The 22,146-nt window shown below is 35.5% G+C and overlaps 18 protein-coding genes and 1 pseudogene across 19 annotated transcripts, besides 1 other annotated feature; 9 read left to right on the top strand and 10 right to left on the bottom strand.

Moving 5' to 3' along the window:
• Nucleotides 1-20,740: part of a mobile genetic element that runs on past the window's edge.
• On the top strand, nucleotides 4,436-4,786 carry TVAGG3_0609380 (Poxvirus D5 protein-like family; the record flags this gene model as incomplete). Its single annotated transcript, XM_051239998.1, has 1 exon — nucleotides 4,436-4,786. One exon carries the CDS (start codon nucleotides 4,436-4,438, stop codon nucleotides 4,784-4,786), a length of 351 nt encoding a protein of 116 aa, XP_051097822.1.
• On the top strand, nucleotides 4,822-5,241 carry TVAGG3_0609370 (protein of unknown function, DUF4108 family; the record flags this gene model as incomplete). Its single annotated transcript, XM_051239997.1, has 1 exon — nucleotides 4,822-5,241. One exon carries the CDS (start codon nucleotides 4,822-4,824, stop codon nucleotides 5,239-5,241), a length of 420 nt encoding a protein of 139 aa, XP_051097821.1.
• TVAGG3_0609360 (uncharacterized protein) lies at nucleotides 5,258-5,743 on the bottom strand (the record flags this gene model as incomplete). The annotated part of the gene is made up of 1 exon (XM_051239996.1): nucleotides 5,258-5,743. One exon carries the CDS (start codon nucleotides 5,741-5,743, stop codon nucleotides 5,258-5,260), a length of 486 nt encoding a protein of 161 aa, XP_051097820.1.
• TVAGG3_0609350 (protein of unknown function, DUF4106 family) lies at nucleotides 5,960-6,655 on the top strand (the record flags this gene model as incomplete). The annotated part of the gene is made up of 1 exon (XM_051239995.1): nucleotides 5,960-6,655. One exon carries the CDS (start codon nucleotides 5,960-5,962, stop codon nucleotides 6,653-6,655), a length of 696 nt encoding a protein of 231 aa, XP_051097819.1.
• TVAGG3_0609340 (organellar and viral DNA polymerase type B) lies at nucleotides 6,884-7,441 on the bottom strand (the record flags this gene model as incomplete). Its single annotated transcript, XM_051239994.1, has 1 exon — nucleotides 6,884-7,441. The coding sequence occupies one exon, from the start codon at nucleotides 7,439-7,441 to the stop codon at nucleotides 6,884-6,886; it is 558 nt and encodes a 185-aa protein (XP_051097818.1).
• TVAGG3_0609330 (uncharacterized protein) lies at nucleotides 8,573-8,773 on the top strand (the record flags this gene model as incomplete). Its single annotated transcript, XM_051239993.1, has 1 exon — nucleotides 8,573-8,773. The coding sequence occupies one exon, from the start codon at nucleotides 8,573-8,575 to the stop codon at nucleotides 8,771-8,773; it is 201 nt and encodes a 66-aa protein (XP_051097817.1).
• TVAGG3_0609320 (uncharacterized protein) lies at nucleotides 8,802-9,077 on the bottom strand (the record flags this gene model as incomplete). The annotated part of the gene is made up of 1 exon (XM_051239992.1): nucleotides 8,802-9,077. The coding sequence occupies one exon, from the start codon at nucleotides 9,075-9,077 to the stop codon at nucleotides 8,802-8,804; it is 276 nt and encodes a 91-aa protein (XP_051097816.1).
• TVAGG3_0609310 (uncharacterized protein) lies at nucleotides 9,609-9,998 on the top strand (the record flags this gene model as incomplete). The annotated part of the gene is made up of 1 exon (XM_051239991.1): nucleotides 9,609-9,998. One exon carries the CDS (start codon nucleotides 9,609-9,611, stop codon nucleotides 9,996-9,998), a length of 390 nt encoding a protein of 129 aa, XP_051097815.1.
• TVAGG3_0609300 (uncharacterized protein) lies at nucleotides 10,026-10,388 on the top strand (the record flags this gene model as incomplete). Its single annotated transcript, XM_051239990.1, has 1 exon — nucleotides 10,026-10,388. A coding segment is annotated over one exon (363 nt), but the record flags the coding sequence as incomplete, so codon positions are not given.
• TVAGG3_0609290 (cytochrome B-C1 complex subunit 6, mitochondrial family) lies at nucleotides 10,644-11,348 on the top strand (the record flags this gene model as incomplete). Its single annotated transcript, XM_051239989.1, has 1 exon — nucleotides 10,644-11,348. The coding sequence occupies one exon, from the start codon at nucleotides 10,644-10,646 to the stop codon at nucleotides 11,346-11,348; it is 705 nt and encodes a 234-aa protein (XP_051097813.1).
• On the bottom strand, nucleotides 11,398-11,661 carry TVAGG3_0609280 (uncharacterized protein; the record flags this gene model as incomplete). The annotated part of the gene is made up of 1 exon (XM_051239988.1): nucleotides 11,398-11,661. One exon carries the CDS (start codon nucleotides 11,659-11,661, stop codon nucleotides 11,398-11,400), a length of 264 nt encoding a protein of 87 aa, XP_051097812.1.
• TVAGG3_0609270 (DNA/RNA polymerases family) lies at nucleotides 11,807-12,640 on the bottom strand (the record flags this gene model as incomplete). Its single annotated transcript, XM_051239987.1, has 1 exon — nucleotides 11,807-12,640. A coding segment is annotated over one exon (834 nt), but the record flags the coding sequence as incomplete, so codon positions are not given.
• On the bottom strand, nucleotides 13,447-13,960 carry TVAGG3_0609260 (uncharacterized protein; the record flags this gene model as incomplete). Its single annotated transcript, XM_051239986.1, has 1 exon — nucleotides 13,447-13,960. A coding segment is annotated over one exon (514 nt), but the record flags the coding sequence as incomplete, so codon positions are not given.
• On the bottom strand, nucleotides 13,992-14,357 carry TVAGG3_0609250 (phage tail repeat-like family; the record flags this gene model as incomplete). The annotated part of the gene is made up of 1 exon (XM_051239985.1): nucleotides 13,992-14,357. A coding segment is annotated over one exon (366 nt), but the record flags the coding sequence as incomplete, so codon positions are not given.
• Nucleotides 14,596-14,751, bottom strand: TVAGG3_0609240 (uncharacterized protein; the record flags this gene model as incomplete). The annotated part of the gene is made up of 1 exon (XM_051239984.1): nucleotides 14,596-14,751. One exon carries the CDS (start codon nucleotides 14,749-14,751, stop codon nucleotides 14,596-14,598), a length of 156 nt encoding a protein of 51 aa, XP_051097808.1.
• On the bottom strand, nucleotides 14,771-15,172 carry TVAGG3_0609230 (uncharacterized protein; the record flags this gene model as incomplete). Its single annotated transcript, XM_051239983.1, has 1 exon — nucleotides 14,771-15,172. The coding sequence occupies one exon, from the start codon at nucleotides 15,170-15,172 to the stop codon at nucleotides 14,771-14,773; it is 402 nt and encodes a 133-aa protein (XP_051097807.1).
• Nucleotides 15,279-16,145, top strand: TVAGG3_0609220 (uncharacterized protein; the record flags this gene model as incomplete). The annotated part of the gene is made up of 1 exon (XM_051239982.1): nucleotides 15,279-16,145. The coding sequence occupies one exon, from the start codon at nucleotides 15,279-15,281 to the stop codon at nucleotides 16,143-16,145; it is 867 nt and encodes a 288-aa protein (XP_051097806.1).
• Nucleotides 18,094-18,818, top strand: TVAGG3_0609210 (annotated as a pseudogene). Its single transcript has one exon. A coding segment is annotated over exon 1 (725 nt).
• Nucleotides 18,944-19,186, bottom strand: TVAGG3_0609200 (serine threonine-protein phosphatase family; the record flags this gene model as incomplete). The annotated part of the gene is made up of 1 exon (XM_051239981.1): nucleotides 18,944-19,186. One exon carries the CDS (start codon nucleotides 19,184-19,186, stop codon nucleotides 18,944-18,946), a length of 243 nt encoding a protein of 80 aa, XP_051097805.1.
• Nucleotides 20,741-22,146: the final 1,406 nt, after the last annotated feature.

Genomic DNA, 22,146 nt, shown 5'->3' with positions numbered 1-22,146 from the left:
CCAAAAGGCAAAAAGGACATGGGAAATTTGCAACATACTAGATGAACATAATGCAAAGATGCAACAACTTCAAGCAGAGGGCAATGAAGGAAAAAGAAGAGTTAAAAACTCAGTCAGGAAGAAAGTAAAGCTTGGTCCACGTGGGTTCTATTATGACATATAAATCCAACTATTCTATATTTTTACTCATATGAAATGTACGCCGCTCAGAATATAACGCCAACAGTTTTGGATGCTATGAATGGAAATGTTTCCGAATGGTATAACGAATGCGACAATGCCATTAGAAGGTCAGAAATAGTTCCTGGAACTTACGAATATACAACTGCTGTTTCTTATGGAAACGTAGGTGAGTTTTGGAGAAGGTTCTTCAACAACAGTAGATATATTGCTGCGACAGGTTTCAATATAATTTCTATTGACAACTCTTTCTTATACGTGGAACAAGACATTGAAATAAAACCTTCTGCCAAGTTGTCTGACAAGAAAGGTTGCAATGGAATTTTCTATGTCGGATACCAATATGCTCCAGAAGTTTTCATGGGATATAAGATATATTCTAACTCTGACTTAGTTCAAACAGTAACATGGGCAAACTGATGAATGGGGTTCGCTTTGAGAACTCAGTACAACCACAAGCTAGAGAACAAACAGACCAGTATGCAACTATTGAGAAAATAAGAAGACTTGACCCTAACGTTCCAGGAGTTTATGTTAACCTTTCTGGACAAACTGCAGCAGCAGTAACAAAGTAAAATGAAACTTAGAGTTCCTTTGTCATCTTTCCTCATCTTCAGGTTTTTAAGATACTTGCCAAACTGGGCAGGAAAAATTTCTATCGAACTTACTCCAAGCAAAAAATAACTTAGTCATTGCACCAACACAAGACCCATTCACTCTTACAGAAGTAGTGGAACAAATAAAATGTCATTCGCCGACTTTTGCAAAAGACAAAGTTGACTTAGACTTTGGTTTCTCAAAACCTCAACACTGAAGTAAACTATTATTTCAATGCTGCTGGAACTGCTTGGGACCCAGTTAAGTTCACATGCGAAAAAGTTTGAATGCAAGAGAATAGAAAGCAGACTTGCAGTCTATATGTTGGACCCAGATATTTCAAATGCTTTAGCTGCCAAATATATTGCAGTTCCACTTATGTTCCCTATACACCAAATATCTGTCAAAGACTTTGCAGGTGAAGTTGGAAACCAAAGTGCTGACCCAGGTGCAAGAACAGATATTGCCTTTAACAACTGCAATGAAACATGCAGATACTATGTTTGTACTGTTCAGACGAACTATAAATGACTATTCTTGTTTCTTCTACAACCCTGGTATTAAATACATATAAACATAGATGGCAAATATTATCCAAGAGAAGAATATTCTACAGTTGAGGATATGAGGTCATACAACTTGACATTAGATGCTATGAACTTTAACAACAACTTCACAACAAATTAACCCTGAAATGCAAAGTTCTATTATGCCATATGTGAAAGTATGGACTCATACAGGAGCTCAAAACAACTCAATATACAAATGGAGACCGTTCAAACTTTTGGCTTGGCATTCCATTTGCTGACTCAGAAGACTTTATGGGTGGTATTTCAACTGTTGGTACAGTTCAAATACAATATACTGGTGACAGAGACGGTCCAGATGAATTGAAAGCAAAGAAGTTTACAAAACCAATAGCACTTTTCACGGAAGATGCTCTTTTGAAGATTCGTTCGATGAAACCTGCTGGGGCTCCTCAGATTGGCATAACGACAGCTTCCATCGAGCAGATTTTGGCAGCAGGTCAGTAAGTTGTTCTTGAACTGACTTCTCTCCGTCAAATATTGACAGTACGCCAGTTTTGACATAAAATTGTATTATAAACTTACCTTTAGAAATATCGTCAAGTTTTGTTGTTATATTTTTGTCTGCTTCAAGAACTTTCACCATTTCAGTTATACCAACTTTCTTTGCTTTATGAAAATATTTTGGTTCAGCAAAGACTGCTATTCTATAACATTTTCCATTGTTTGTGTAAAGAACTATTCTGTCAATGATTGTATTGTTTGTGTGTGTAAACTTTGTTCTGCTTCAATTCGAAGAGATACTCAAATACGTCCATCTTTTTATTCTAAGTAAAATGTCATTTCCGAAAAATAGAAGCGTAAGTGTTTCAAAAGGTTTAATGGCGGTGGCAGATGTGAAGTTAAATTCACCAACTCAAACAAACAGTCAAAGTGTTGTTGTCAATGTCAAAGAAAGAGATGTTGAAGTGGGGAAACCATACGAAGACGAAGATGGTATAACAATAGTTCCTGTAAAAGAACAACCAACATACCCTGAAGTTAGCAGAGACTTAAGTTCTGTTGCAGATATTCGAAACGACTACCAACAACTTAAAGACAAACTTAAAACTCAGGAGAAGATTTGTCAAGCTTTGGGTATAATGTTAAACTTGGTCGAACACAACCCTGTAAAAGTGAACTCATATGTCATTGCACCTCATGAAGTTTTGAAAGAACTATTGAAACTTTTGACAGAGGCAGACGATATAAACATCAAAGAAATAGAACCCGACATTGCTTGCTGTGGTGTTTCATATAATGTCATTGACAAGATATACGTTATGAAAGGAGGTGAAACGTTGAACTTAAAATATAGTTTTCCCAGACGTCATAAAAATATTTGACGACCACAACATTTCATTAAAATTTACTTGCTAAGTAAATGGCAGAAGACATAGTGGTTTATACTATTACGACTAAAAACCCTGAGTCATATAATTCTATAACAACAAACTTACAAAGTCCTCAAGGACGATATTGTAAACTACCTTAAACACGATGACGACTAAAGCCTGTTTTGCTCTTTTGACACCAGAAGACTTTGTTGTTGTGAATGGTAAAAAATACTTCTTTGAAGATACTTACTCAGATATACCACCAACAGGTTTTGTTGACTTATTTAATACTTTAAGGACGGATGTAACATGTGCTGCAACTAGAGCAGGTTTCATTATGTTTGGATGTCCGACTGAGTTTACTATAAACGATATGAGCTATAATACAAAACTTATATCTGGTTTTTACTACCAACAGTTTCCTATAACAGGAAAAGGTGTCATACAAGGTGTCTGTTCCATTGACTTTAAGTACACCTATTTTATATATTGTTTCAAACTTAGGTTCAAAGTGCTATTCGAATGTCGACAGAAACTACTATGACCAAAAGATACTCATGCGTATAAACAACACTTTCTCTGCTGGTTTGCCTATTGTTCATTCGAATGCAGAGTTTTCAGCTTTTAGTAAACTCAAACACTTTAGCAAACATAAACTTAACCTTAGTTGACGCAAACTTTGTTCCTGTAAAACTTTTATGTCCTATGTATTTGTCAATGACGGCAGAAAGTTTCGAATTGGAAGATGCAACTGGTGAAAGTATTGTATTACAAGAACAACTTCAACAACAAATAGCTCAAGAACAACAAATGCAACAAATGGAACAACAAAGTCAAGAATAAAAAAAATATTTTTTTTTATTTTTATAAAAATGTACAGAATAGACGTTTCAGATTTTTATGACTTCCAAGCGTTCAGAAATATGTGTCCATTTCGAGACTATAACAAAGCAGTCGAGAATTTGAAACGTTTAGTCATTTATGTCGACTCTGCCCAGAATGTTATGTCATGAAAGAATGGGATGTTGTCTTTAACAAACCAAGAGCAACATAGTTTCAGAACAAGAATGTAGACAGAAACTTAAGAAAATAAAAGTCGTACAAGTTGGCATGAAGATGTTAGATGCTTGGGATATCTTATTGTCAAAGTTAGAAGATTTTTCAGTTCGTGGTATAAAGTTCTATACACCATCTCCAAACTTCTATTCTATCTTCACTGGATATAAATACGAACAAGTAGAATGGAAAGAAAATGTTATAGAAGCTTGGTTAGACCATGTCAAAGAAATTATATGCAATGGAAACGAAAGAGTCTATGAGTATATCTTATGTTTGGTTTGCAAACATCTTACAATATCCAAGTGCTAAAAATGAAACTGCTCTCATTATAATTGGAAAACAAGGAACTGGTAAGAACACTTTCTTTACAGATATCTTATGCAAACTGTTAGAGGGCTATTCGAACCCTAATATGACAAACTTAGAAAACATCTGCGGTAAATTTAACTCTTCAATAGAGAATATGAAACTTATAGTATGTAACGAACTTCAAAGTATAGATACAACAAAAGTTTTAAACTCAGATGCTTTGAAGAGTCTTATAACAGACAAAGTTGGAGTTGTTGAAAGAAATATAAAGACCAAAGAGTTTGTGAAAATGTTGCAAATTTCATCATGGTTTCAAACAATGTTGTTCCGATGAAGTTAGAAAGTTCTGACAGAAGATATGTAGTTGTCAGAACGTCAGATTCTCATATGCAAGATACAGAATATTTTGACGACTTAGCAGAAACTTTGACACCTAACTTTTACAACCACTTGTTCTCATATTTCATGACATTAGATATTTCTAAGTTCAATCCAAGACAAATTCCACATACCGAAGAAAGACAAACATTGTTAGAAGCAAACAAGAGTGTATATGAACTGTTTATAGATGAGACTAACTTTGAGTGTTTAGATGAAAGGTCATTGTACGATTCGTATAAACAGTATTGTCAAGAATATGGTTATATGGCAGCTTCTAAACGAACATTCTTGGCAAATGTCAAAAGTCTTTTAGATGTTCAGAACGGCGTATATACAAAGAAAAATTTTTCTGAGTAAATTTAAAAAAAATATTTTTTTATCCGATAGAAAAGATGACGAAATATATTTCAGTCAACAAGTACATGACAGAAGTCAAAGATAAGTTAGCTCCATTCACATATTTGAATGTTTACTTCTACCATTTTGAAAAGTCTACATTTGACAAAGTTTGGAACATCGAACCAGTTAAGTTTGCTATTGTGACTAAAAATGGTGCGAAATTTGAAGACTTAGACATAGAAGGTTTGTTAACAGTCAAGGAAAATTTTGACAGAAGGTTTTCAAACCTTAAAGAAGGCAAAGCATACAAACTTGTTATACCTTATGAACCAAAGAAAGCAGACGACTATGAATATTATGAGTCTAAGATAGTTGAAGTTCAAGGTAAATTAGGTAAAAAGATTTTAGAGTCTAAGCCAGTGTTTGCTCCTAAAGAGGAAGAGAACATTGACATTGACCCAGAAATGTTCTAAAAATAAAATTTTATTTTTACATGTCAAATTTCTTTTTCTCTGGAACTGGTTCAGGTTCTTTCTTCTCTTCTTCTACTTTCTTTTCTTCTACTTTCTTTTCTTCTACTTTCTTTTCTTTCTTTTCTCTCTTCTTCTTCTTCTCTGGTGGAGTTATGTCAAATTTCTCAGAACCATATTTATGTAAAAGTTCTTTGTCCTTTAATAGCTCTTCTATTCTGTTTTCTATTTCATCTTCAAGAACAGCGCATGTGCCTTCTTTGCATTCTAAGAACTTTTGTTGGACTTCATCTTTCCAATCGGCGTCATCTCTGTCAACAAGTCTGTCATTGACAAATTTTAAGACTGCTCTTTGTAATGTTTTATGGTTCTTGTCATATTCCCAGAAACAGAACTTTAGAACAAATTCACCTTTCTTGTTTACACTATGTAAGATTTTATGGTCGACAGATGTTTTGCTGTCAAAAAGTTTGTCTCGAATATAGATAGCGAAATCGCTAGACATTTTCTAAAAGATAAAAATTTTAATTTTTCTAAAAATATGTTAGAAAAAAAGTTTGCTGACATTGACAAGAAATTTGAGAATGTTTTAAACAAGAACAAGAGGAAGTTAGAAAATGCTCAGATAAAGCCTATACATGACAAGTTCTTATTTGCTCAGAATGGTATAACAGGTCTAATCGCACCACCTGGGTCGGGTAAGACTTTCACTTATCTTAAAATGGCTGCACAACAACAAGAACTAGATGAGAAGAACCCATTCTATGAGTTAGTTGTCATTTGTAGTACTTCTGGTCAATTTGACCAAACCGTAAATTCGTTCAAAGATATTATAAAAAAGTCTAAGTTAGTATGTATAAAAGATACTGAGTTGTTAGATTGGATAAAGAAGTACCAAAGAAGGGTTTTGAAGTATAATGCTATAAATGAGTATGTCAATTCTAAGTTTAAAGACCCAAATGAGGAAATGCAGAGAATATTAGAGAAGAAACACTTCAGAAACAAACAGAAAGAGATAGAATACATTTCGAAGAAATTGCAATCTTACGATTGGAAGACTTACCCTCACAGATGTCTTCTTATCTTAGATGACTTTGCTTCTCATCCTTTGCTTAAGAATAGAGAACAAGATATGTGTCGAATTCTTAAGAAGCTCAGACACTTTAACATCTCAGTTGTCATTTGTGTACAGACAGCAAAGAGTTTAAGTAAGGATGTTAAAAGAATACTTACTGATATCATACTTTTCCCTGGATTGTCCGAAGACGATTTCATGGAACTTATGAAAGAGTCCATGGCAGGTAAGTTTGACAGACATGAACTCTGGGAGAAGTACAAAGTCATACAAGACCCTCATACTTCTTTCAGAACTCACATCTACGCGAACAAAGTTCAAATTGTAAAAAGTCAAGCTTGAAAAATAAAGAGTTTTGTGCTGAATTCAATAAAAATATATTTTTAGGGTAGATGGGTATATCTAACCCGATTTCTAACCTCATTTCTACCCCATATGTCCTTACTGAAAAAGTACGTGTTCCATATGTCATTTTACTCAGAATTTTACTCAGAATTCAATAAAAATATATTTTTAGGGTAGATGGGTATATCTAACCCGATTTCTAACCTCATTTCTACCCCAGTTATTTTATAAGCGTTTTACATGGTAAACATTGTGAATTCGTGAAATTCTAAACAATTTCGTAGCTTCTATTTCTTCTGTCAGTACATCGAATGTTTTAACAATGCCGAAGGTTTCTTTATATTTCTTCTTGACATCTGAAAGAAGGAAATCGTCAGCTGTTGGATAGTTTTTGTTCAGAAATGTCAACATGTCCATTTTATCTTCTGCTGGTTTCTCTACTTCTTTCTTTAAGTCAGCATAGTCGTTTCGCATACGTTCTATCTCTTTGACGGAGTAGTTATATTTCCTCATTGCTGCTTTACATTTTGAACATTGTGGGTTCATTTTAGCATTGTACATTGAAATCTTACCTGCTAGTATGACTAAGGCGTCAATGGTTTTCTTTAACTCAAAAGTTGCGGGTTTTATCTGTTCATTCCATACTTTACCTCTTCTATCTTTATCTCTTATCTGCCATACACATTTTGCAACTAACGAAACAAAGTTGTCGTAGGTCTTAAACTCCCCAGATTTGTATATGTCAGAGATGTTCTTATATACCATGTCGCAATCTTTGTCCATGACTTTGTGGTTGCAATGAAATCCAAGAAACTCATAGTTAACCTTACGTATGAACTTCTTTATTTCTACTGAGTCAGTTGCTTTGACTTCTATTTCATCGAATTCTGGAATAGTGAGTTTTTGTTGTTGGATTTCAGGCAATTTGGGTAAATGGTCAATAATATCCTGCATTTCATAAAGATACTGTTCATTTGTTTCATCTTTCGCACTACAGTCTAAATTACTTGTTAAAAGTTCTTGCTTTATCTTCTGGATTTCTGTCTCAAAAGTATATGAAGAAGGAATGAAGCTTTTCATCTCTACTAACATTGAAGTTGGGTTCATGACTAACGAGTTTGGTGCTGTTGTTGCTAACATGTTCTTACAATAAAAATAAAAAATATTTTTTTAAAAAAACCAACTTTATTTTTTATTTCGGGAAAACTCATGACAAATTCAAGAGGGTAGAAAAGAGGTTAGAAAACAGGTTAGATATACCCATCTACCCTAAAATATATTTTTGGGTCCTTTACACTCATTACGAAGAAGTCATGACAAAACATTTACGAAGAAGTCATGAAAATTCAAGAGGGTAGAAAAGAGGTTAGAAAACAGGTTAGATATACCCATCTACCCTAAAATATATTTTTGGGTGTAAAATTCAAATTGTAAAAAGTCAAGCTTGAAAAATCTAAGTGTTTAGTCTTAGTAAGATGGTAGCTTCTTAAAGCATATGCCGTCCTTGAGTTTTATGTACGTGAAGAGAAGTACAATGAATTCAATTACGAGTACAATTGCAATGACAACTAAGGCAACTATTTTTGTCTTTTGCCAGCAAGAGTACTTCTTCTCTTCCAATGGTTCGGCAGAACTATACTCACTCATGAGAAATGCCAAAACGGTTTAATAGAAAAAGTGTCATTTTTTCATGTCCGAAGACTCGAAGGTGCAACACTTCCAAAATACCGACGAACTCAGAAGAGCAGCATGGCAGTATGTTCTTGACAACTTCTTTGAGTTCTCCAGGTACACCTTGGAAAATGCTGAAGAACTCCGACACAGAGAATTTGGAGAAATTGCACTCCAATACTACATTGACAAACAAAGGGTAAAATAAGACTAAAAACTTAACGTTTAAAAAGTGACATTTTTATGAGCTCCGAGTCACCGAGAAAACTTGGTCAGATGTTAGCAGCTTACTTCCCTGAGGAGGATGGAAGCGTTACATACGTAAGGTTCAAAAACAACGAACCTGGAATTGCGTACCAAATTCGCAATTACATGACCATGGAAGAGTACGAAAGGTTTCTACAAGAGAAACCAGCTCTAAACAACTCAGAAAAGAAAGAATAAAAAGTTTAACTCGTAATTGTTTATTTTTTTACTTGTATGGGCAAGCTGCAAGAATGAAGTCGACTATCTCAGTCTTTGTCTTGACCAGTTGGACTGCTCTTGCGAGTACGTCTGTTTTGCGGTCTCCAGCTGGTGTCTGACCTTCGTAATTGCGCATGTTCTTGAGAGCTCCAGTTGTAAATGATTGTAGGATGAAGAGTCTCTCAGACTGCTTGAGGTAGTCTTCACGGTCACGAACCGAATCTGTGGTACGAGTCGAATCGGTCGATTTGAGGGAAGAGACTGAAAGCCTGTCTTCTTCCATTGGGGTAGTAGCATACTCTTTGCGTAAGCGGTTCAGACCTTCCTCGAACTCTTGGTCTCTCTTGGATTGAGATTGGAATTGTGGGGCAGGGTTTTGCATAAACATCCAAGGGTTGGGGAAGTAAGGCATAGGCTGAGGAGGAGGGTAGTTCGGGAAGCCTTGTGGTAGGTAGTAACCTTGAGGTGGAAATTGGTAGTAATTTGGTGGAGGGACTTGCTGGAACTGAGGTTGCTGAGGTGCAGGGGCTGGTGCTTTAGGTTCCTCTGGTTTGGGAATGGGCTCGGTTGGTGGTACGTCGGACATCTGTTTGTGGCTTAACCGTCGGAAGGAAAAACCTTTCCTGTCGGAAGGAAAAACCTTTCCTGTCGGAAGGAAAAACCTTTCCTGTCGGAAGGAAAAACTTTTTCTGAAGTTCGACCAAAAGTTCTCAATTTTCGAAAATTTGAATGGTTTACGGACGGACAACTGGAAGAGTCCTTCCTGTCGTCGGGAAAATTTTTTCCAGTTGTCGGGAAAATATTTTCCTGTCGGATGGAAGGACTCGGAATACCAGAAGGATTTGACGAGGCAATTTACCTTATAGAGATAAATGAAGTTGTTAAGCAGTACTTGCGCAGGGTAATGAAGCCCAAGGTCAAGTTCACCACTATTTCTGGAAGGTCTACACTTCAGCTCGAGACTTCGACTGGAATTCCAATTCAAATACCAGACGGGACAGCCTACGATGGCATAAAGGACGCCAAAAGAGAAGCTCTTGTTAAGTTCCTAAACAAACGTCCTTGGATAAAAATACCAAACAAGGAGAACCCCCTACCCCATATGAAATTGGCAATTCAGTCTCTCCTTCACTTCTCGGGTCAGCCGTTCTACATAACCTGTGAAGGCGACATCCAACCAGTTCAGTCAACCTTAACGTTTTGAGTAAAAACATTTTTTTTCATTTTTTGAATGAAGCAAGTTAAATTCGTCCCACACCAATCTCAATGGACCGATGAAGAGTTTCAAGCCATGGTTGAAGGCGTTGAGAACGACATAGACGGCGAACTTGAAGGAGCTCAAACCACAATTGCAACCAAAATTGCAGGAGTCAAGGAACAGATAGCTCCACTTAAAGCTACCAAAGCTACTCTTGACCTCATGGATAGTTACCGTTTAGATGTCAAGAGTGGAATAAGACAATTAAAATTAAAACTTCTAAACTACGAAGCTATACTCCAAAAGTTAGCAGAAATGAGAAGACTTTACCAGAGCTACTTACATGTAAGGGACTTACCTTCAAGCAGTCCGACCAAAGATGAATTTTCTGACATTGTCCCAATTTTGTCCGAAAGTCAGCTCAGATGTTTTGAACTGCTCCCAACATATCCAGAATATGAACGTTTTGCCTGAACTCTTCCGCAATCTCAAAAAACGTTTTTTGGTTCTCATGTTCGAAACTTTTATCGGAAGAGACAACAAACGTTCAGAAGAAGAACAAGATATTATTTTAAACTTGTTGTATGACTTAACCGTCATAACAAGCTTTTTGAAGTAAAACCGTCATTCTCAAACCACTTCATTTTTTCGATGTCCGAACAAGCACCGAAGCCGAACACAATGGCAGATGTCCTTTCAATGTTGCCAGACAAGCGCCCAGTTCAAATTCAAATTTTGAATTTGAAAGCTCATCTGACAAACACCGTTAAGACTCTCCAAAGTAGTCTTATGGAAGAGATGAAGGGACTTAAAGGTGAGTTCCTCATGAACCAAGCTTCCAATGAGAAAGTCCTGAACGATTTGACGGAAACCTTGCGCATTTACGCGAGAGAGAACCGAGACCTTGCCAGACTCATCTACCGTTTCTTCGAAGAGATAGATGCCATCTGGAAGGTACTCGGAAAGGACAGAACCTCCAACACCGTAATTCGTGAGTACCAAATTGAAGAAGGAATTGTCGAGGAAGAAGAGAAACACGAAGAAGAGGAAGAGGAAGAAGAGGAAGAAGAGAAACACGAAGAAGAGGAAGTTTGGGCAACCCTTGTTGCCGATGACACTTACGAAATTTCCCAACCCTACCCATACCAAATCCGCAACAAGGAGACAGGCAAGGTTCTTACCCCAGTCCTCAACAACTTGGGACACTTGACCCTTACCCTTCGAAATTACGGTACAATTTCCATGGGAAGGCTTGTCGGTATGCAATGGGTTCCAAATCCAAACAAGAAGACGAAGGTCAGACACATTGACGGTGACAAGCTCAACAACCGTAAGGAGAACCTCGAGTGGTTCTAAGAGTAAAAAAATTTTATTTTAGGGGGAAACCCCAAGTAAATTTAGGTGTTTATTTGGATAAGTATGTGAAATTAAGGTCAATTTGCAAAATTAGTTCCCGACCTTTGAATTGGACTCTTTCGTTCTCCCAGTTGCGTAGGAGGTCGTCCCAGAGGAGTTGGTAGATTTGCCAATCCAAGGACGATTTGTCCTCCCAGGCATTGAGGATGTACTGCTCGTAGAGTCTCATGACCTCTCCCTTGCACCAGACACCCTCTCCCTTGGAACGTAAGGCTTCTTCGAAGTGCTCGAATGCGATTGGCTGCGTGACCATCCGAAATGACACTTTTTGTACGTTTGGTCAATGTTCGTGTCTCGTGCCATAGTCGACGAAAATACAAACAAACAGGTTATATATGAGTTTGAGACCAAGAATGGTGTAACTCGACCTGTCCGATTCAAATTCGAATAAAAATTTTTTATTTCATGCAATGTTTAACTATTTCACCATCTTCTTTAACACCCCAATATTTCCTTTTCGATATTACATGAACTTCGGTGAAAATTTTGTCCAATTTGAATTGACCCATCTTTTCACCGACCATTCCCATTTCAATGAGTTTGTTGTATCCTTCTTCGTTCGTCATGAGTGCGTCAATGTTCTCATAGTAAACCTTCACTTTGGATTTGACTTCGGAGAAGAACTCATTGTAGTTGTCAAGGACTGCCTTTGCGAACTGAGGGTAAGACCAATGTTCGACAATAGGTTTTAATGTGGTTACTAAGCCACTTTGACCTTGAGTGAATTCGTACTTCAAAACAAAAGGAGAAAACCTTTCAACAAAGTTGTCGACCTTCTCATAATGTTTACTCTTCATCGCTTGAGGTTTCTTAATGGAATATCCCCATGTCGAATTCATAAGCAATTTGAGTGTCATTGCAAGTTTGGGGTTTGAAGCTTTCCTAATATCATACAGTTGTTGTATGACTTTTCCAACTGTATAGTTCCTTCCTGGGAACTCACCATCTTCGTTTGGAATTCCAGTCGGGATATATTGGACAAACCTCATGTACGCAGCGTTAAGGTCGACATAGTATATTTTTTCATCTGAGTCGAACTTGTCGCATCCAATGGGTCCAGTTCGTGGAAATTCAAGTGAGTCTCTTATCTTCTGAGAAACTTCTCCTGTTATCTCATAAACATCGTCGAAGCAACCTGTTTCATATAAAACCTTCTGACCTAACTCAGATGCTCTCCAATACAATTTGACGTCAATTGGATGTCTCAATGGAAGTTTGTTTATAGCATCTTGAAGTTCTTGCAACCTCATTGGAAGTTCTTCTGGTTCAGGTTGGTATCCGAACAATCCAACTCCTTTTGGAACTGTGTACTTCTTTTGTACTAGAACTTTGTCTGGAACAACTTTTGGTCTTGCTAACAGTGAAAAGTTTGTTTCGTCTTTTGGTACAAAACTTTCTGTCAGCTTGTCATCTGGAATCGGTTCCAACAAACCTTTCTCGAAAAGAATGTTAACAGCTCTGACAATGTTGCACTTGCCTTTTCCGAACAATGGGTTTGTAAGACTTTCGTTCAACATGAAGTGGTTGTGGAAAATTACAATCTTCAACCATGGTAAGTCTTTGTCAACAACATAGTCGTCATGTGAAGAACCTTTAGCTGTAGGTATGTTGACTCGGATATTGACATTTGCCAACGGTGCAATTTTTGCCAATTGACCTCTGAGAATGTACCTTGTCTTCACACATGACTCAAGATACTTCATCTTCTCTTCTGTAACAAGACCAGAGTTCCTGAGACATGTAAGAATGCAAGGTTCGTTGACAATTTTTTCAATTGAATTGTAAATTCCATACCTTGTCAAGTCAATGTCAGACTTATTTATGAAGGGGAAGTATCCAGCATGTTGTCTGACTGCTTGAGGGTTAGGTTGGTACCATTCGAACTTCACGCTTACAATTCCTTCAATTGCATTCAAAATGTCTGAGTCGGAGTCAACCATTTGTTCTCTCTTTGTAGTCTTGAAAGCGTCAAGAAGCATTGCAGCTGTTGTGACATTGCCATGTGCATAGTAAATGTGACCATCCAAATCTGTTATGGTCAATCTGAGATTGTATCCTTTCTTATTTCCGTCTTGAATTGCAGCAAGTACTCCCATGAAGCCTTCTTTGTTCTTTCCATCGTCAAAGTTTACTGTAAAGGTTTGACCAGATGTAATTTTACTTCTAACTTCACGATACTTCTCATATGCATATCTTGTTCTTTCCATGGGAGCATGTGCGTCTTCACCTTTTCCTTTTTTCCTTCTCAAAGGATGCAATTGTTCGTCATGTTTCCAGTAGAACCTGACAAAGCCGTCGTGTCCTTCAACTTGAGGCTCACTAACATCGAAAGGCATGTCCATAAGACGTTCTTCTTCTAACCTCTCTAGTCTGTTTGGATAATTTGCGCGTGCTGTTTCCAAGTCCATTTCATAGCGAAGACCAGACAATTTGTCATAGACTTTTATGGGTCTTCCCTTCCTATATTTAAAATTCTTTGAAACTTTCCAACCATATCTTTCTAACTCTGCTTTTATTCTAGCAGATTTTCTATCCATTCTATATGGGGGCATTTTTATAAAAATAAAAAAAATATTTTTTTCTTTACTTTACATAACCGCCTGCTGCCATAAGTCTTTGACGCCAACCCATACCAGCTAATGAAGGTTGACTTGGTTTAGTTTGGAAACTAAACTTTGGTTTTGGTTTATCTTCAGTTTTTGGTTTTTCTTCTTCTATCGGTTTTTCGTCACTTTTCGGTTCCTCTGACTTTACCTCACTTGCAGGTATGGTTGTGTCGTCAACATCTTCATAAATATCATATGCCATTTGTTTTTGTTTTCCTTTCAACTTTTTGTGTTTGTTGTAAAGTTTAGAATATTTCGACTCTAAGTCAATGAGATGTTCTATAATGAACTGTTGGTCAGTGAAGTAAACTTTTCCATCTGTTGTCTCGAAAGCTCCTTCAGACTTCAATATTTTATTTGTGAGAGTCTGTTTCTTTTTTGAGATACTAGCCGTTCCATTTCTATGAAAAGTGACTTTGTAGTTAGGGTTTGTATTTCCAGACCTGGCACTTTCTATTATTGAATTTTTCTCTTCATCTGTAAGTTCTTTGACAGGTTTTGACAATGGTTCTGAACTTTTTGTTTGTGGTGTCAAATCTACCGTTTCAACTTCTTCGGTCATTTCATCTCAGTAAAAAATTTTAGTTTGGTTTGTTTTCAACTGGTTGTTTAGGTTTTTTAAGTCGGTCTAAAACTTCCTGAGGTATAGGAAGAACTTGACAAACACGTGGTTGTGTAACTGCTGGAAGTCGACAAATCCATCTTGAACCCATTTGTCTCAATGCTGTATTGTTCATTTCATCTCAGTAAAAAAATTTACATTCCCCACGTTTGAGGCGGTTGAGGTTGGTTGTTGTTTACCCATTGTTGTGCATGGTTATATCCTCTGTTAAAGAATCTTTCACCTTGGTCCATATAGTGCCCTGCTTGGTTATAGTAGTCATTTGCTTTGTTATAGTAGTTTCCTGCTTCTCTTCCTACATTGTCCATCCATCCTTGAACTTTTCCTCTTGTTTCAGGATTTGGAATAAGATTTGCTGCATCTCGTGCTACCTCCCAACCTTTCTGTACAGTTTGTATAATAGGTTGTGCTTTCTCTTTAAGTATACCTAATGTACTCAAAATCTTCCTTCCAACTCCAAATACACCTCTGGCTATTGTTCCCACTGCGGGCAAAAATCTGGATGCAACTCCTGCTAATGCGCCAAATAAACCCATTTCTTATAGGATAAAAATGACGAATCCAAACAAGGACCCCTATGTTTCTAAAGCAACAAAGAAAGCACTCATGATAAAAATCTTTAGTTCAACACCAAATGCTTTTATGGATATCTTGGAAAACATTCCGAGGTATAGAGAAGATGGACCTCCATACTGGCTAATATTTGTCGGTCAAAACACAAGATACTGTGAAGCCATACCATTATGGTCCAAAAATATTTTAGATGTGAAAACTGCTTTGACAATATTCGTTGACAAATACCATCCAACAAAACTGACATCTGACTGTGAAAGTTCTTTCAAATCAGACGATATTAAAAACTATCTGCGTTCAAAAAATGTAAACCAATATTTCATTGTCGACCAAAACCATTCTGCTCTTGGTGTCATTGACAGTTGTATAAAAATCTTAAGAGACTTAAACCAACCACAAGGTGGTGAAGCAAATGAAATGTCATATGACGACAAATATAGACATTTCTCCATGGCAAAGATGAGACAAGTTTTAAATATTTACAATAACCGTAAACAAAAAGGTTTGGGAAACCACTCCCCCGAAGAAATGAAAAACAACCCTGACTTAGAGAAAGACTATATATTTAATAGTTTAGTCAAAAGAGACAAACAAGAAAGAATGCCAGGCTTCAAACTTAAGAAAGGTGACAAAGTAAAAATAGAAATACCTAAACGCGACCCATATGAAAATACTATTGACTATGACAACAATGGGAACCCGACAGGTACTCACCTTCGTGTTCGTAAAAATAGAAGAAAGTATACAAGAGAATATTATGAAGTTTTAGGCAAACATGGCAAAATGTACAGACTGCAAGCAGAAGATAAAACTACTATTGTCAGACCTCGTTTCAAACTTGTCAAAGTTCAAGGTGGTATACTTTCAAAGACAGTTCCTAACAAATATAAGACAACTCCTGACGAATATGCTAAAGAAGTTGAAAATGACGACTAAGCAATTCTATACCATGCGTAAACTGTCATGTAAGGTGGCATGTAGTCTTTACTTTGTCCCGTTGTTTGTGTATACCCTGAAACGAAATGTGTATGGTTTCCTTCTCCCTGAGTGTCATCCCAGTAACAATTTATAGCAAACTTAACGTCGTCTTTAACATCATATCCTTTACCTTTTGTCATTCCTGACCAATCCCAATATCTATGCCTATGCCAACCTGCTTGAGATGTACTTAAATCTATGTAGTGACTGTGCGCAGGTAAGTTTTTCACCTGAAATCGTTTTACTTCCACCTGTTTCCTTTGAAGAGTTTGCACAATACAAAAACCTGTCGACTATTTGTTCCCATGCACCAACACCAAACATTACTTGAGGACCTCTTGCTTCCATAGATGTATAAATAGAACCTACTGGGTTCATTAAATCAAACATATGAGATATTATAGGATTGTCTCTTTTGAACTTAAAATATAGTGCAACTATTTCAGGTTTCTTCTGGTTTGTGTCAGAATATTTTTTATAATATAATCTTATGTTTTCAGGGTAGGTAAAGTCTTGACTATAATATTTATTTCTGTCATCTTCATAATAGTATACTATTCTCGTTTTTTCTATTGCATTATATCTTTTATATCTATAAAAATCTAAATATAATGTTAGCTTTTGTTCATCTACATGTGGTGTTCTAACGTCATCTCCATAGTCATAATAGTATGGTGCTGGAGCTGGGTCAGGTAATGTCATATCTGCCATTTCATAAACTCTTAAATATTTCTTTTGTTCGTCTCCATATATGTTTAAGTAGCAGTTGTTGTCTAATGGAACTTTAACTTGTGTACCATCATTCTTTTTATATTACATACATTTCATTGTTATTTTTCGGAATGAGTTTATACCGTGTACCATTTTCTAAGGAATGTACAAACTGCCATCTAAAATATTTGTTTTCTTCATTGACAGAAAAGTCACCAACCATAGTCTCAATATTTTTTGTTCCAACTAAACTTTGGTATATTTCATTGACATATGTTTTATCTGCTTTCTTTTCAAGGCTAACGTTTAAGTCTGTTATTTCAGAAGATGTATGTGTATGTCCAACGGCACTTTTCCTGTTTAAGGTTTCTTGTAAGTTTGTAATATTTGCAATGGTATGTGTATGTCCAACGTCACTTTTCCTGTTTAAGGTTTCTTGTAAGTTTGTAATATTTGCAATGGTATGTGTATGTCCAACGGCACTTTTCCTGTTTAAGGTTTCTTGTAAGTTTGTAATATTTGCAATGGTATGTGTATGTCCAACGGCACTTTTCCTGTTTAAGGTTTCTTGTAAGTTTGTAATATTTGCAATGGTATGTGTATGTCCAACGGCACTTTTCCTGTTTAAGGTTTCTTGTAAGTTTGTAATATTTGCAATGGTATGTGTATGTCCAACGTCACTTTTCCTGTTTAAGGTTTCTTGTAAGTTTGTAATATTTGCAATGGTATGTGTATGAGTCTTTTTAGAATATTCTTTGTCAGCTCTTGTCACTTCACTTGACATTTTATTGTCAACATATGTTTTGTCCGCTAGTTCAGGATGAGTATGTTCTTTTGTTGCATATGTTGCATCTGCTCTGTCATGTTCTTCTTGAACTTTTTCAATGACATACTCTTTGTCAGCTTTGTTGTCAACATCTGCTTTCAAAAGAAGTTCTTTTATAGGTTTCTCGTTTAAAGTTCCTTTTGTTGGATTTACACAGACAGTATGGTTCTTATTGTCTTGAAACAGAAACTCGTCTGTCATTGGGTTTATCGTCAGTTTTAAGTTTCCTTCTTTCAATGACTCAGATATCTTAGAATAGTTTGAAAAGTTTGTTGTGTTCTTATTTAGAGCTTGCAAAATGAGTTGTCGGTTGTGTTTTATTTCTCTCATAGACGCTGTTTCATTTGACATTTTTATTCTAGATAAAATATGCTTTCAATAGAAAAAGAAAATTCTAGAGTTGCTACAACTAAACCATTAGATGAACTTTTTACGAATGTCGGTCAAAAGTTTGAGACAGAGACCGTAAAGCATGAAGGCTATCGTTTTGACTACCCGTTAAGATGGCTAAGAGACCCATCCGTCACAAAAGCTATTGGCTTTCGTAGAATGAAATTCATTTCAGAAGCCATACATGGTTTCCCATTTACGGTCGCTTTTGAAATTCGATACTATAACAAAGAGAAACGTACGTATGAGAAATTTGAACAGGGAAAACTTTTACAAGTTAGTTTGCTTGTAAACTTAGAAACAACTCTTCAAGCTTTTCAAGAAAAAATAAACGATATCTATCTCGAATATGCAAAACAGTACAACATTGACGAAGGAGAGTACCATCTCGATATTTTATATGACAGGAAAAATGCAACTGTTAAATTCAATAGAATAGAAGACCTTGGAGAAGACGTTTATATTTACAAAATATAACAACTTGGCATGGTATAGGTTTCTGAGGATGTTAAATCAGCCTGCAGAATATCCAGTACACCCGAACTTTTATGAAGTCGAAAACCCTAATGGAACATATGAAAATGTTTTCGACTCAGATGCTATTATCGTTCATGCTTCATTTTCTGGTGCACAAAACTCTTTTTTATGCTTGGCAAATGACTTTTACGAAAAACCTACAAAGCTATATGAACCACCGAGTGGAAGTATTTCAGACTTTCAAGTATGGTTTACAACAGATGGAAGAAAGAGAATAGTTCCATTATACCATGCGTTTTACTTAGAACTTAGTCTCATATACAACTACTATCGAACAGTAAAAATATAATTTTTAATACGGTTGAGGTGTTGGATTTGGTTGCCAACTAGACTGTGGTGCAGGTTCAGGCTGTTGTATAACAGGAGCTTGTTCTTCTGGTTCAGGGTCTTTAGGTATAATACCAACGAACTGACCTACTCTTTTACCAATATTTTTGACTCCGTTCCAAATTCCTCTTCCTACGGTTTTTATTCCATTCCATATACCTCTTCCAACATTTCGAAAGAAGTTTCCAATACTACTGAAGAAACCCATTTTACTATATGTAAAAATCTAATGTCCACCTAGTCTCTTACGTTTCCTTCTGAGTTCCATTGCATTCTTTAACTGGAGCTCATACATTCTATTTCTCCTCTGGTAGAAAACATATTCTGGGTCAACTCCTGTGTTCGCGTCATCTGCATAAAGTTGTTTATATCCCACTTCGGGGTTTGTATAAAACTCTTTCCATCTCATATTTGCATACCATGGTGGCAAACCTAACGCAGCGTCATTTGACATGGCAGTTTTGCATTTGTACATCTGTTGGCACTTGACCATAGTTTGCCATTGCAGTTTGTATTCTAACTTCATTTGGAATATTCTCTGGGTTTGGTTGTCCAGGTTGCTGTGCATTCGCTAAGTTCTGTGCGTCCATTTAATATTAGATAAAAATATCTCTTACGAGTACATATACTGGACATTTGCAGGCATTGGTTCATCTTCATATTCTCTATATCTTTCTGCCACGTCAAATAAGTAAATGACACAATGGAAAAAACCTAAAACAAGTAGTCCTATTTCAAACCACATTTACTTACTAATAAAATTTCTTTGTTATGACACTTTCTCCAGTTTATAGGACCTCTCTCATATTCTATCTTGTCATATATAAACTCATAGTCATGTATGTCCTCTAACCATCTCATAACGGTTTCCAAACCACTTTTATCGGATGTAAAGTAAAAGCATGGATGGTTATGTAAAACGTCTAAAGTTTCTAAAGAGTCTCTCAAAGTCCAGTCTACTTGGTATTGAAAATCCCATGTGTTATAGAACGGCGGGTCTACTATAAAGAAAACATTTTCCTTGTTTTTATATTTTTCATACAACTCTGTCCAACGACATCTCACAAACTCTATACCCTCAGTATATTTTTCTATGTCCTCTTTGAAAACCTTTGTATAGTTAAGATATAAAACTTTTGACATAAGTGTTTCAATGTCATGAACTCTTATAGAACCACTATATAATAGTCTAGAAGATATACTATCCCAGTCAATATACTCTGCTTTTTTCAAAACCTCTCTGACAGTATTTTTCTTATCTAATGGTAATACTTATCATCTTCGTTCCATCTTACCTATAGGTATCTTTTCTTTTAACTCTTTCAATATTTTGTTAGTGTCTGGTATATGTTTGAGACGGTCCATATAGTTGTCGAAGTCATTGCATATAATCTTTGAGTCAGGAAATACAGTATGGCACAAATGAGATATATAGAAACTTCCACCGAACAAATCTACAAATGTTAGACCATTCGGTAGTTTCTTAAGTTCTCTCAATATAATATCTTTACATCTACTCTTATTTCCAAAGAAGGGTAACGGTGGTTTTGTAAAATTCATTTTATATATATATAATAAAAATGTTTTTACCTGAAAAGTGACAGAAAAGTGACAAAACATGAAAACATATATATTTTGTGAAAAGCTCCTGGAAGACCCGTATATAAAAACCTCATTTTTTTACTAAACATCTTCGGGGCTAGAAGGGGCGCAGCCCCTGGAAGCCCCACTACCTTTTTTTTTTTTTTTTTTTTTTTTTTTTGCTTTGTTTGGAAATTAGTTCATTGGAAGAAGTATATAGATATGAAAACCCAAAGTATTAAGTTCGATAATATATAGTTTTTTTTTATTTTAAAATTGAATGCATACAACATTGTTCCTCTGGAGTGAATTAATTAGTTCCAACTTTTTCAAGATTCTACAGTGTAATATGCTCCTTGGAATGTCTCTTGCATGAATGTTTTTGTTTACCATCTAAAGAATTAAGATTTGAGATACAATAATCTTTGGAAAAGTAGAGGATACAACAATAAAGTATGTTCTTTCGATACATGATATCATTTTGTTACAAAAATATTCTTACTTACTCATGATTCAAAAAAAAAGGTTGCAGACATACTAAAATGTTATTTATGTGGCTTGTATTTACTAGCATATGTAATTTGGTGCTAACGTATACCATCAATTTCATTATAACACAGACATATATATTACTATTAGAATTTTATTTTAATTCAATGATAAAATCAAACATTCCTTTTTGAAAATCGTTCTATCTTGTTATTATCTTTGAATGCTGCATCAAGAACTAACAATTTACAATTTTTATTCAAATTATAATATAAAATTATAGCATATTGGTTTTCAAAGTATGTTTGCTAAAAGTAATTGCGCTTATCGTTTACCCCCGCATTAACACATATAAATTTGTATTAAAAAATGATATCAAATCAAAAATATGGCTTCCTTGCTAAGAAAAGCGTCAAATTTATTATGTTTCTCCTTAGCCGAAAGTGTATAAATTGGCAGTTAGATTTATAGTATCCTAACTGTTTTTTGTAAAGTTTCATATCTTTAATGGTACTATTTCAGCGTGTACAATGAATACAAAAATTCTAAGAGTGCCACATAAAATAGTACTTTAGACTTGAGTTAATGCTACCAAGCAAATGTTAAAAAGATGACTTTAGTGTTTTGATAATCAAAGATTAAAATCATTATTGTCTAAATCAATAATCATAACGACAGAAGTTAATGTTTTTTCATCAGTGCTTTAAATCCACTTTTAAAAGTATACCTCAAAAATCAAAATATCAAAAAAAAATCTAGTTTTTATGAATCTAAAGCTTTCTATAGTTCACATGCAAAAACCTTTAGTTTTATACTTTTTTATGGTTTTCATGAGACAAAAAGTTATGATTTAATAATTATTTTTAATTTTCCGCTGTTATCAACATAGATGACAACTTCATACACTTAGTTATCTAATATCTTGACTATTACACTCCTTAACCCCAACATTCAAACAAAAACCTTTACGGATGCCTAATATGAAATTTTCTTTTTTAAAAGACATTTCTATCAATAAATTATTTCTGGTAGTTAGACAAAGACCATTTTCTAAGTTGTTCAGAACTGTTTTCGTGCAAATTATCTATGAATGGGCTT

Source organism: Trichomonas vaginalis, chromosome II (assembly GCF_026262505.1).
Source record: "Trichomonas vaginalis G3 chromosome II, whole genome shotgun sequence".
NCBI classification, from domain to species: Eukaryota; Parabasalia; order Trichomonadida; family Trichomonadidae; genus Trichomonas; species Trichomonas vaginalis.
Note: the sequence above shows the minus strand (reverse complement) of the source record. Positions and strands in the feature narration are given on the sequence as shown.